We start from the raw sequence: 14,490 nt of genomic DNA, 5'->3' as shown, positions 1-14,490 counted from the left end.
GTGAACAGATGCTATTAGAAACATCCAATGGAGAATGTTAGTGTGACAAAAATAGAAGACACTAAGGGATTGATAACATACCCAGTTCAGAGCAAAATGACAAGCTTCTGGCATCAATTGTCTCCCGAGAAATAGGTTTTTTTTAATTTAGAGCATGTTGCTCATATTTATCCGTTATATGATGATATCTCCTCATTTTACCTTTGATGCTTATATAATCTAACATTGCTGGCTGACAAATCAGGGACATGGTTAAAGGGGTTTTAAAGGCTTTTGTATGGCCAAGCGAATCACAAGCATGTCGTTCATATTTATTTGTTACATCGTGATATTCTCTTATTTTTCATTTGATATATATCTAATCTTGCATTGCTGGTTGACATTATTTGTGACATGGTTCTAAAGGGGGCAAGTTTGATACCATAAATATCTGGGTGCCTTTAGTTCTTTGTGCTACTCAGCAAACACTGATTGTATATGAGAGTTTTCAAAACTTGTTCTCATGTTTAGATTCCTATTCACAATTGAGACAATTGATGCCAGAAGCTTGTCATTTTGCTCTGAACTGGGTATGTTATCAATCCCTTAGTGTCTTCTATTTTTGTCACACTAACATTATCCATTGGATGTTTCTAATAGCATCTGTTCACATACATCTTTCTGAAGCACGAATTAACATCTCGCGAGTGCCAGCTTGTATTTTCTTACTCATCTTAAGGATAGGACTATAACCATTTTCTCACTTTTTCACTTTTTTCTTTTCTTCTCTTTTGTTTTTCTTTAAACCAAAGAGCAGTAAAATGAACTCTCCCATTTTCACTTATGGCCCTACCTTAATTAATATCTTTTCTATGACTTTAGCCCTTGGCTTACACTGGGGAATCTGCTATGAACCACACTTTTATAGTTTTATAGTTCTAGGCTTCACTGAGAGGGAGCACAACATGCCCTGCATGACTTGCATGGACAGCATGCTTTCAATCTGGAAATACTTTTGCTTGGTATGCTACTTATATTGTTCATATATATTCTCTACAGCCTTGAGAAAGCCCCCACCTACCCGCTAAAGGGGCGAAACACGTGTTGGCTGTTCCTCCATCGAATATTGCTACTCGATTCCTTTCAACCCTGGTATTAGTTGATTGGATTGCTATTTTGCTGATCTTTGGAACTTAACTTCAACTCTAAGACTGCCATAAATCAACTGGACTATAAACTTATGGAACTGATTTCTTTTTTCTAATGCAATAAAACAATCACTCAAGCATTGTGCTTACTCTTAGTAATTTTTGAAGTGGGAACTCACCTATAATTAATCTAGCACTATAATTATTGGGAGGCTTAGAGTCCAGGCCTTCCGCTTTAGAGTTCTCACAACTATCTTATAAATTCGGCATTCTAAGGAAGTCAACTGGCTGGACTCCTCCTATTCTCTCTGTAGTTTTTAGGAGAGGGCGGGGTAGGTTTTAGGATTCAGGATGGGGGCGGGGTCGTTGTGTTTTTAGGACAGGGAGGGGTAGGTTTTAGGGTTCAAGTTGGGGGACGGGGTAGTTTTTAGGACAGGGTGGGTGGGTTTTAGGGTTCAGGGTGGGGGCCTGGGTCTGGGTAGTTTTTGGGACAGGGCAGGGGGAGGTTAGGGCTCAGGGGGTGGAAGGGGCAGTTTTATGGGCTTGGACGGAGTGGAGTATATCAGGTGTAAGGGGGCAGGGTGGGGAAAAATTTACCAAGTATGTTCCTTTACCAAACATGCTTTTACACCGAAATTCGTTGTAAAGGCATGCGTGGTAAAGAGGCGGTCGCCATTGAGACCGCATTGTAAAGGCATGCTTGATATACGCATGCATTGTTCCATCAAGCATCCCATATATTTTTAAGATCTTAAAAAAACATTGGGCTGTTCTAAAAAATATTAACAGGTTACTGGTGGCCTACTTCTCAAAATCCCAGTTGTAATTTATAAGAAGGAGAAATCCACCCATGAGAGATTGTTTAGAAGCTACGATCCCCAAATTCAATCGACCTGGCTAGAATCATGGCAAAGATTTGAGGGTTGTAAGAAATGTAAGGCATGTGAATGATTGCACAAGGATATTGATTCACCTAAGGTTTAGGATTCCAGGCAGTAACACAGCTTAATCCTTGAAGTCCTTTTTAATTAAAAAAGCTTACAATAAGGGCAAGACTAATAAAATGATTAGTAAATCAGATAAAATTATATTTCACTTACCACCAATATACTAACCAGGCAGCAATTTGCGTGCCAGGGGCACTACAAGCATCAGAGGCCCTCTAAGGTCATCATATCTGCTAGTAAACATTATATGCCATTTAAAGTATCAAATGCAGATCCTAAACCAAAGACACAGCTCAAAATGCACAGACTCTACCATCATTACTGCTTCAAGGCACACTTACACAGGACCGGTAAAGCATGGTCAGGAGTTGTGAAAGCTTTTCTTACTCATTACACAGATACAGCACAGGCAGCAACAATATGAGTACTTATACTGGAACTGGGGTACGTATATCTTACAGGGGCTGCCTGGCTTTCACTACGATAGAAGGTCTCTTAACACTAGGTTCCTGTTGAAAAGTTTCAAGGCCAGAAACAATATTTGTAAACAGTGCAGAGATATGTAATGAAACAACTCTTCAAAAGACTAACTCCTACCGTGGTGCTTGCACAGTTACTTTTATTGTCAGGTTCACTGCCAGTGTCATGTTAAGGGTGTTTGTTTTGTTAGGGACTGAAATTGCTGTCTTCAGTTTTCTGGTAGTTTAAGCTGTACCCATGTTCTACCTGGGCACAGCTGGCATTAAGGACTGAGAGCATTCACCCAGAAAAGGGTCCGGGGACAAAGAAAATGGTGAGGTGGCAACAGGGCAGATGGAGGTGCCTGGTCCGCCACAGCTGAAAGATGAAACCGGGGAGAGAAACATGCTACGCAGTGATTGGGCTCCACTGTATGAACTGGCTAATCCGGTTAGCGTACTAAGCTACAAAGAAGGGGCACCCAGCCTCTTCTGACAGCAATGTGAAGAGGACATTGAACCCAGCGCTACAGAACCCTGATCATGCTCCGTAGATGATTGCGAAAGGACTAGAGCTCTAACGAGACCAACAGCAGTAGAGGACAGCAGCTGTGAAAGAGGAAAGCACCAATCACAGTTCAGAACGCGGAGCCAGCAGCAGGAGGAGCACAGACTTTAAGGACCAGCCTGCGGCTATCAAGAGCATTGGCACTGCAGTGCAGAGCGGGAAGGAATTGGACCGCCAGCAAGGAGGGGCTGGGGATGGTTAGACAAGGAGTGAGCAACACCTCTACCACGTCCAGCTCACAGCAAACGTTCCTCAGCAGTCACTGATTCACAGATGCTGGGGTTCTCAGTACCAACAAATCATTTGCAAACATAATCCTCCAACTTCTTTGGGATCATGATGGTGGGTCTCGGTCGGTACGGGTGTCCTTTGGTTGCTTCGGACGTAATGCAAGGTTCTGGTGCTTGCAACTGCTTGACTACTTCTGGTGTGGGTGGAGCTTCCGGGGGGGGAGGCAGGGTGATAAATTGCCCCCTTGTTGCTAAATATTTCAATCCTCTTACCACTCCCCTGGGGACATGCATGGTGGTTGAGTTCTGAGTCCCCTGGGAGCTTGATGGCGCCACTTGATCATGGTCTTTGTGACCCTAAGTCTTTCCAGGCTGTCACCAATGTGCCCTCCTTCTCAGTGACTTGGAGTATACGTGTCACAAACGGGAGTCAGAACTTCTCACTGGGGTGTACATCGTGCACCAAAACCAAGTCTTCTATATTGATGCTTGAGTCTCTAGCTCCAGTAGCCAGGTGATGCTCTGGTTGGTTTGCCTTCTCCTCCATTGGGTTGCCCACTGTATTTAAGGCTCTGGGGTCCATCCTCCAGCGTTTGGGATGTTGTCTCGAACAGTCCTTCAGAATATGACATCTTCTGGTGCTTTTTGGTGGTGCTATGTGGAGTGTGACGATATGCGCCAATGGTCCTGTGGATTATGTCCTCCACATTGAGTTGATGTTCGCATGCTATGCAGATGGTTTTCTTGAGCATGCACCTTAGTCTTTCGACCTCAGCCTTGAATTAGGGCCAGCGAGGGGGTGATTTTATGGGTGACAGCAAGGTACTGGAGGCCTTCATTGAAGTCTTGGCTATGAAATGGGGGAACATTGTCGCTCATGAGGGTATTCGTGACTTCGAATAGTGCAAACATTTTGTTGAGGCTTTTCCTGGTGTGTTCAAACGTGGTGTTTTGTAGTACCACCATTATGGGAAACTTGGAGAAAGCATCTAACAAGACCAGCATGGGTCTTCCATCAGGCAGAGCACTGATGTTCACACTTATTTCACACCATGGCCTGGCGCTGGGGCTGTCGATTGTGACTGGAGGAGGTCGGTCCGGCGACTTGCTCACTTGGCACCAATGACATCTAGTGACCATATCATTTGGCATCCTTAGCCAGGAACCAGACCTTCCGCCTTCTGCATGCTTTAGTTTTTGTGGATCCTTGGTGTCCCATGTGTGCGAGTGCCAATATGGTCAGGCTCAGCGAGTGGGGGATGATGATTCAGTGGCCTCTCAGGAAGTGCCCAGTTTGATGGCACTGAGTTAATTGTGGATAGTGCACAGTGCGGACAGGTCGCGCTGGATGGTGTCATCGTGTCTCCCCATTTCTTGGAGAAGTGTTTCCTCTTTTCTGGCTTGACAACCTCCCAAGTCTTCTGAATGCAGGGATTTTAGTGGCGTCTGCAATGTCTTGGAGAGTGGCAGCCGCGGGCAGCTGACTTCCGCAATCCAGTGGGTGTACTTGGCGGCATCGGACAGGGAACCAGGGGAGCTGCAGGCTGATTCTCGTGGGTGCCTGGAGAGGTATTCAGCAGGATAGACACATCCTGGCTTGTAAGTTACTGTTTGCTGATAATTTTGGAGCTGCAGGGCCCATTTTTTTATTCAGGGAGGTGGATGCGGTGCAGTGCCCATGGAAAGTCGTATGAGTAGTTTGTGACGACTCCGAAGGGATGGCTGTAGAGGTAGAGGTGAAAATGGTGGCAGCCCCACTTGATTGCAGGTGCTTCTTTTTCAATGTGGGAATAGTGCTTGTCTGAGTCTGTGAGGGCTTTGCCGGCGAACGCGACTGATGCCCAGTGGTCATCACCAGCATTCTGCATCAAGACAGCTTCAAGACGGAAGGGGCTGACATCAACCACTAATTTAGACTCCTTCCAGGATTGAAATATGCCATCACAGAATCTTTGAAAAGAGCCTTCTTGGTGGTTTGAAACGTGCCCTGTTCATGTTTTCCCCGTGGCCATGGAATCAAAGTTTTGGTGCGATGTCTCAACGGTCCAGCCAGGGTTACTAGGTAGGGGATGTACTTTCCATGGTATGTTGCAAGGCCAAGGAAGCTTTGAACTTCGGCAGCGAAGAATGGTGTGGCCTCTTCTTTAATGCCAGTACATTTGGTAAGTTCGAACTTGTGCAGCGGAAGAATTCTATTTCTTGGCAAATAGCTGGCATTTTCTGCAATTTATTGTGAGTGGTGGAGGCCATTGTGAGTGGAGAAAGTTGTGATATATTTGCTGCCTTCTTGCAGTTTCAGCGGTACCCCAAGTTCAGGTCAAGTTTCAAGAACCATTTGGAGCTGCTGATGTTGGCGATCAGGTAATCAAAAGTAGGAGAGATGTGCCGTTCTCCTCATATTGCCCTGATGAGAAGGTGTGTCTGTGCCAAAAAGTATGCTCCCTGGATGCTTAGACTTGTTTGCAACTAGTGGGCCCTGACACATTTTTTATGACTCCAGCATCCTCAAGTTTTTGCAGTTCTACCCTTACGGCAGAGTGAAGATGGAACGGGACTCTGTGGTGCCTTAGTACAATGGCGCAAACTATAGGGTCAATGTAGAGAGATACTGGAGGCCAGGCTGTGAAGATGTGTGGAAAGTCAAGGATCGGGCAGACGATGTCACTGGAGAGGTCCCTAATGGCTGCAGTGAAGTGGACGAGCTGTAGGTGCTCAGCAATTTTGCAGCTAAGGAATGTTTCTGACTCCAAGTAGGTGACAAAGAATTTTGTTGCACAGGCATGGGCACCATGGGAGGCGGAACAAGTGAATACTACAGCTAGTGGAATAGGTGACGAACTCCCATAGGCACATATTCTGGCTGTGGTGGGCAGCAGCATGGGCACAGCAGGTCAAGGACATTGAACTGCTCCAGGGTGGTGATCTTGACCGATGCCTCTGTCAATCAAGGACGTGACCAGTGTATGCCCAGTTTGTATTGGGCGTATGGGTCGGGCTCATTGGGATGGTAGCCTTTGTTCAAGGGTGCATGCGATCAGGAAGATCTTGTTGACTTCATCTTCGTGGTGGCATAGCTAGGTGTGGAGGTGGTGGCAGCTCCTTCTGGGGCAGTTGGTTGCTCTTGTGTTATCAATGTTACTCCTTGTGCTTGGGTGTGCCATGCCCATGGACTGCAGATGGCACGCTCCCATCACATCAGAGTTTCTGGAAGTGGGTGGAGCATTGGCATATCCAGCAGGCTTTGCCTCTGGCAGGGCACTCAAAGAGCAAATGTGCCGAAAACCCACAGAAGCCATTGAGGTCTTTGGCCTGGGCAGCGTGAGTGTGTTTCAGCGAGAGGGCTTGGGAGATAGCTGCAGCCATTTGTCTCTTTATAGGCTGTGATGTGGGCTCAAGGGTGGCAGAGAGTTTGTGGAATGCCATTTTGAACTGATCTGCCCCGTTGTTGGATAGTTCTTGGGAAAGGGCAATTTTCAGGATCTCATCCAGTGGCATGTTAGGGTGGTGGAGTTTGTGGCGCCTCAGGTCAGTGGACCAGCAACCTAGGATGATTTGAGCCCTCACTTTCAATCAGTATTAGTGTTGGCGAATTTGCGGTGTAGAAGAGGCCAATGAATACCCTTTTGCATTGTTGGGCTTGGCAGACCTTGAACCTCTCAACATAAGAATTCACCTGGGGATCGAAGTATGCATGACGGAGCTGATGCCCTTGTTATAATCATTATTGGCAACCATGTAGGGGGAGATTGAAGAACAGCGTAAAGATGTCCACCCTGCATAGTTTAGTAGCAGGGTACATTTGATCTTGCCATCAGTCTATTTTGTGGCTCTGAAATAGTGGTTCAGACGTGTGACCATGGCATGAGGTGTTGCAGTGGAGGCATTGCTGGGCGGAAATGGTCCCCGTGGGTCTAGCACAGCGTGCTCACCCTCTTGTTGGTCAGATGAAGTGTGGTTGTTCTGGCTAAAGCTGGAGCGCCAGGCTTGTGGGGTGTAGTATAAAGCGCTATCAGGCACGTTTGTGCAGGCGATTACACAATGTCCCTGGTTTTTACTGCAATGGCGGATGATGGGGTGGGCCACCCATGCAGGAGCAAGGTGCCAGGGCATGGCAGCACCACATGGTGCAGTTGAGATGGCGAGAGGAGGCACTCCCAGTAGGTACCTCCCGCTGCAGGCCTTGTGAGTCTGGGTGTGGCCCCACAGGGAGTCGTCTGTTGACCTTGGTTGGGACAAGAGGGTGCGGCACTTGGTTATAACAGACTGGGTGGAGAAGATGGTCCATGAGAACAGGGTCCTGTGCAGCCTGACAGCAGCGATTGATGCTGGTGAGATGGGTGCAGCGGGGCCGGCTCCACCTCATCTCCACGGTAGTGCTGGTTCCTGTCAGGCCTTTGCGGGCGCATGCAGCTGTGAAACAAAGGACACAGAGGCTTGGAACACTTACAACTCTCCATGTGCATACCTTGCGTGTGGGCGGGTCTTCCCCCTTTTTCTTTCCTCCCCTGCGACCTACAACCTGAGGCATGTTGGTGTACGCTACAGGACGGAGCTCTGTTCTTTACTACAGCACTGAGGAGCACACAGCAGGCCATGGACAAGGATAGTGGTCACAAGGGCTAGATGACATGCAGCTGCTGATGCAGCAGGCGCGTGCAGCATCAGGAAGCAGGGCCGTGAATGTTTTTTCAGTAGATGCTGGGGGAAGCTTCTGGAAGCCAGCAAAACTTTACAAGAGCTGTCTCCAAGGAGCTGCTCACGAACCACCAAGTTCCACCGAAAACACAGACGGCGGATGGGCAATCTAACATTACCACTACATAACCCGAATGCCTAGCACCGGGGCAGTAGAGCAGCTACTGCAAAATCAAGGGTCCATGGGGTAGACCTGTGGTAATAGGGGCTTCAGCAATAGTAAATGCAGACACATTTGCAGCTGCTTCAGCAGGCAGGCAAAGCAGTGTGAAACAGCTGTATTGCATGGAAGTGAGGGGCACTATCCACGTACAAGGGCAGGGTAACCAACGATGGAGGGCCAGCAACAGGCTGTTTTGTGGATCAGGTTACTAGGGCAGTAGCAGGTCATGTCTGGTGCTGGTGCCATAGGTCAGACACAGAATGCTGTTGTCAAGCAGGCACAGCAACTGCAGTGTGCATGAACCCAGCAAGGTGTAGGAGGCAGTCATTTTAGGCAATTCGGTGGTCAGGTAAGCACAGCCCAGAAAGGATAAGCAGGCGGCCAAACACTATTTGGGATTGGCTTTGCTTTAACAGACGCAATCCAGGAAGGCAATGGGCATGCATGTAGGGGGGCATGCGCGTCATATAGACATGGGCGCCATACAGATATATTTATGGATTGGTATTTATGTAGTGCAAAACTAGCTAGAAAGCAATGTAACAATGCATAGTACATTCTGGCCTGGGAGACGATCCACTAGATAAGTGGAGAAGTGTGGCACAATGGTTAGAGAGGCAGACCCTGATGCAGAGATCTAGCCCAGCACCAGGGTTCAATTCCCGCCTCGGTGGTTCTTGGGCTCAATTTCCCTGGACAGGATATTTCTCGCCTCTGTGCCTAATCTAATTCATGGGTCTCACACTGCAACTCTGGGCAATAGCTTGCTTAATCTCCACAACGGCCCCAACAGCACTGGGATGCCTGGCTTCATCTTGGGGGTTGCCCTGGAGTGGGCACCTCACAGGGAAAAGGCAGGAGGGGTTCCACAGCGGTATGTGTTCAGCGTCTCGATACCTTAGGGTCGGAGTGCGCTTTACAAGTACGAATTTACATTACATTACATTACATAGATAGCGTACATCAAGTGCAGATTTCAAGTTTAAGGCAGAGGGCGATTTAGTGATTTACTGGAAATCACACGATGTTGAGCCAATCATCGAAACCAGGAGTCAGGATTCGAACCTGGATGTCCATGATCCAAAGTCGACAGCTGTAGCCACTAAGATGGCACAAATCCACATCCCCCTGCCATTCCCATATATTACCGTAATTAGTCGCAATTGCAATGGTAACATAGGAATGTAAGCTACTAGTTTGGCAGGAGCAAGGGATCTCACGGTCACCACAAAAAGACAAGGGGTGCCTTATGACTCCGTGTGCCTTGGGAGGCCTGACGACTGGGTCCCTGTGGGGGTGCGGGGGACATAACGGCATGCACGGCACGCACCGCCCGGCTCGAGGTCATCCGTCCTCTAAGCAGAGTCGGTAGCTAGATGAAGCCTTACACCTGAGGTAGGGCTCCCCCTCCAAAATCAAGAATCATGATGGTGTGATTATGAAATAGGACGCCTTATGCCATTTACCGTGTGATGTATATCAGTGAATATAAATAAACTGCAACCTTTAATTTTACAGCACCGCATGTTCTTTTGGGATTGGGGTAAAAAAGGATGCTTGGAAAGGAGGACTGCTAAGTGGACCGAGTGAGCGAGGTAGTAAATCTGGGGTGGAGATCAGGTATATGACCAAAGAAAGACCCATTTTCCAGATCGCAAGGCTGTAATGCAGTGTGACCTTCTGACATGTACTTTTTACAAGCGTTAGATGCTTCGGCGCGCTGATTTTGCAGCCTTGTTTCTTTCAGGACACAAGCCTGACAACACCTGCAACTATCTGTCCTTTTTGTCGCTGCGCCCAATAAAGAAAGGGCACAAATTTTAAGTAAATCACGATGTAACATAATAACTTATTGAGTTATCTAAATTTAGAAGTACGGAAGAGCAATGAATGGAAGGTTTCTATAATCTCAGGCTCTGTTATGCACTTTGTGCCACAGTCCAGTTCTGTTTAGGGATAGGCTTTAATGCCCACTCAACAGCACCTTACCACACTCACTTGGGTCTATATTATCCATCACACCTGCCATTGTGCTGTGCTGAAATTGTCCTTTTGTACAGCATAAACATAGAAAGATCATCATATTGTATATGCAGAGTTCATCAAGTCAGGGTTCGAGTGCTTTGATGAAACCACTGAGGGCCAAATATATACTTTTACTTAGGGCCATATATATACTTTTTGATGCACAACTGCACCAACGCAGTTGTGCGTCAAAATTTTTACCGCCGGCTAACGCCTTTCAAACGCGCAATGCGGGCGCCTTATTTATGGAATGACGTTAGCCAGTGCTGCGGACTGGTCTGCGTAAAAAAAAAAAGACTCACACCAGGCAGCGCTGGCGTATGGGAAAATGGGGGTTGTGCGTAAAAAAATGGTACACGTCAGGTCTCAGGCAAAAATCAGGCCTCAAACCGGACTTGCGCCATTTTTTCTGACGCCCAACCTCCATTGACATGACTCCTGTCCTAGCAAAGACAAGAGTCATGCCCCCTTGCCCAATGGCCATGCCCAGGGAACTGAGGTCCTCTGGCCATGGTCATTGGGCATAGTGGCATGTAGGGGGGCCCAAATCTGGCCCCCCTCAGCCACTTAAAAAAAATGGGAAAAAAATACTTGCCCCAACTTACCTCAACTTCTCTGGAATGGGTCCCTCCATCCTTGGGTGTCCTCCTGGGGTGGGCAAGGGTGGCAGGGGGTGTCCCTGGGGGCAGGGGAGGGCACCTCTGTGCTCCATCCGAGCCCACAGGTCCCTTAACGCCTGCCCTGACCCCAGCGTTAAAAAACAGCGCCCATCAGGCTGTGCGTCATATTTTAAGGCCCACCCCCTCCTGTGCGTCAAAATGACGCCAGAGTATAAATAAGGCGCTCAGGCCTTAAAGTCATTTTTTGGAAGGGAACGCCTACCTTGCAGATCATTAACGGAAGGCAGGTTCCCCCTTCCAAAAAATTACGCACATGGTGGGATTTTGACGCTGCGGGGTCAGGCGTCAAAGTATAAATATGGGGCAGGGTTTGCGCCGAATGTGCGTCAAAATTTTTGACGCATATTCCGCTCAAGCAGAGTATAAATATGCCCCTTAGTATCAGATTCCTTCTTGTCTTTGCATTGCTGACGGAGAGAGGATGTGGCGTAAGGGCCAGAGCCACCGCCTTTTGACCTGGAGAACCATGTTCTTGTCTCTGCATCAGGCTCAACATTGTGTAATTGTGGCCAAATTACTTCATCTCTCCATGCCGACAAAAAAAAATGAATTAGTTCTTGTGTAATGTAACTGGTACTCATGTAAAGCGCTCCAATACATTTGGGTCGAGTTCGCACTACATAAAACTGCAAAATAAATCTATTCAAAATTGTATCACTGCTAAATATGTACATACAAGAACAAAAGGAACAGCCCAATTAAAATTAGCCTTAGTCCTGCTCCAAAAGCAACAGTCTAGTCCACAAATTCTTATCCTACTTAATTAGCTAGATCTTTGCATTGCATAGTATTAAGAAATAGGAACATCTGGACCCCTTCGCCATCAAATGCTAAAGGCAGGTTGGACATTGCTGGGGCACCAAAGCGCAAACCAGTATTGGCAGCCACTATACCTTGTTGGCATTCAATATGTTTCTTAGACCTTTTGTGTGTGTTTTGTTTGGTTCAGTGATCCGCCACAGGCTTAGGAGCTTACCTTTGAAAAAGCCTTACATTTCAGGACCGTAAAGGTAACTCATTATTCAGTGTTGATTGTGAAAATGAGTTACGCATTACTTGTTACTGTTACGTAAAAGGAAATATGTTGTGACTTTCTTTCACCTCTCTTTCCCCTCACTCTTTCCTTCATTTCCCCTGTGTTCGCTTGTCTACCATTCCATCTCTCTCCTTTTTCCTGTGGCTCCTTTCTGCCCTCTCCCAGGCTCAGACCATGGCCCACGAGAGGCTGTCTCGGAACCAGAGGATCGCTGAGATTTTGGAGAGACTCATCGCATCTCAGAACACGGCCTCTGGCCTTGAGAGCCCTAATGTAAGGATAAATGATAGTCACCCACTTTTCAGCCTGTCTTACAGAGCTTTTGAAAGATGGGGGCCAGAGTTCCTCCTCTTGTCTTGGAGAAATGTGTCTTCTCCATTCTTCATTGTCAGTACATTTCTAAAATCTAGGAGATGCTCAACTCTGGAAGTGTAAAAACACAGAAAGGTACAACAAAGTCAAAACATTTTAGAACCAGCTTTTCAGTCCCAAACTCTAAGTAGAAGGAGACCAGGTGAAATACCCAACGATCAGTGGCACTATACATTTTCCTCCAGATATTTTCATCTCACCTTTGAATTTCAATAAGTACAATACATCAACATTGTGAATAATAATTAAGAAAGTCATAGGACACATACAATCAACAAAAATAAAAGTATTAAGTTCACTCAGAGACCAAGAAATAGATGCTCAAAATAGTTGTATTGAGCCATTAATGGTTTAATCATCATCAATCCCATTAAAGGGCAGAAACCACCTTTCTCATGGAAATTTGACGGTACTCTTATCTCAGTCTTCTCAAGGAGAGAGTTGATGCTCAGGTCTGCTCCCACTAATTCCACTTTTGCTAAACAGTATCTAAGGAAGGACGGGCGGGGCATCCACTTTTTTCCTTTGCAGCATTTCTACATGTTAATTTAATGTGATGTTTCTAATTATTTTCTACTTAATATCCCTTGGTCATTTGTTTAGTTTTTCCACATTCAAAGTACGAAGTAGAGACCATGGAATGTGTAATTGTAATACAGAATAGTACAACACAACCTTCTCTATCTGGAGAATCATGTTGCACCATTAAAAAAACACCACGTTTTGCAGAGCCGTGATACAATACAAAACAAAGTGTTCGATATATCTGTAAAGATTTTGACTTGTTCACCCTTTTTTGCCCAACAAGTATTTGTCAGAAAAACTAACGATTTCAGCTGCTCACCTTAAACCATCACATTGAACATCTAGAAAACAGCAAGGCTTTGCCGAAGCTTTCATGCTTGCTTATTCTATATTAAGCATTACCTCCATGGAATGTATTACTAGGACTTGCTAACTGATATCTGAACCAGTTCCTCACTGCTCCTAGAAGATCTTCATAAACTTTCGAGATATGTACGGAAAGCAAGAAAACAGTTTCACATTAATATTCAGCTATAATAATAATTAAAGATAGCTATTGCTTATTCTTGAGTGTCTTGCAATCGCCTCGGCCTTCTTTCAGGCGCAGAAACATATAGAAGTGAGATTTTACTACCTTTCTGCATTCTTCGTACTACACCTTAAAGTTCATCGAATGATCTATACAAAGTTGATCCAGTCAGGGTTCTTGTGTCTTGGCAGAACTATTCAGTATCAGATATTTTATTGGCTTTGCACTGCTGACAAGTACCCAGATTAAGTCTTCTCATGATTATAGCACAGCGGGATAAGATACAGTTTGGGCTTTGAATATCCCAACAATCATTCTTGTGTGGGAACTGATTAATGTGCTATTATGCAATCTATTTTTGAATTATAATTGGACACAAAATGCTAATTTTGGGGTCACGTATAATCTATTTTCAGTGTTAAAGAATTACACAATGTATATTTTGGAGTCAGATATGGTCTCGTTTTCTGGGATGATGGGCCACACAGTGCTCATTTTTCTCTTGGTACCTAAGGTGATGTCAGCCGTGGTATGCTTTGGAAGATGTGCGCACCTTCATCCTCTCCACCTATGGGTAGTATAGTGAGGACTTAGTTTCCTTACAAAAAAGTATTTTTTGACTTGCCTACATCTTTGGTGCTGTTTGACGAATCTTCATGCAATTTTCCCAAAAAGTATTCCAGAGAATCTTGTTGTACATGCAAAGTTGTGGGGTGATCCGTCAAATGGGGGCAGAGAAAAGGGGTGGGGTGCTCCAGAAAATGTGTGCTTCCTTTTATAACTCTATAATAGGGATTTGAACACAACTACAGTTGAAATGAATGGGCGGAATTACACCAAATTTGGCAGAAGGTAGCTTTTGGTCCAGAAAGAATGCTTTTTGTTGTTTGGTGTAAATCCGTTCAGTAGTTTTTGAGATATTAAAAGAAGCCTAAATATGTATCTCTGGAGCCATGAACGCTTCATGAATACCACAGATCTGGTGCAGAAATCTGGTTGGTTGCCAACACTTCAACCAAGAAGTGTTGGCAGCCATTTTGAGGCTTGGCTTTGGCCGAATCTAAACAAAAAGAAAAAATGAAAAAAATGAAAGGAGGTATGTATGGTACTGTTACCCTACAACTCCAGCCCTGGT

The 14,490-nt window shown here is 45.9% G+C and overlaps 1 protein-coding gene across 1 annotated transcript in view; it reads left to right on the top strand.

Annotated features, from left to right (window-relative positions):
* The window catches only part of LOC138259962 (uncharacterized), a 71,229-nt gene that overhangs the window by 40,070 nt on the left and 16,669 nt on the right, over nucleotides 1-14,490 (top strand). Inside the window, exon 5 of the mRNA XM_069207974.1 lies at nucleotides 12,095-12,202. Coding sequence (XP_069064075.1) covers nucleotides 12,095-12,202 — 108 coding nt within the window. The remainder of the gene's footprint in view (nucleotides 1-12,094; nucleotides 12,203-14,490) is intronic.

Source organism: Pleurodeles waltl, chromosome 9, assembly GCF_031143425.1.
Source record: "Pleurodeles waltl isolate 20211129_DDA chromosome 9, aPleWal1.hap1.20221129, whole genome shotgun sequence".
In the NCBI taxonomy this organism is placed as follows: Eukaryota; Metazoa; Chordata; class Amphibia; order Caudata; family Salamandridae; genus Pleurodeles; species Pleurodeles waltl.
The sequence above is the reverse complement of the archived record's forward strand: the minus strand, read 5'-3'. Positions and strand labels throughout refer to the sequence as shown.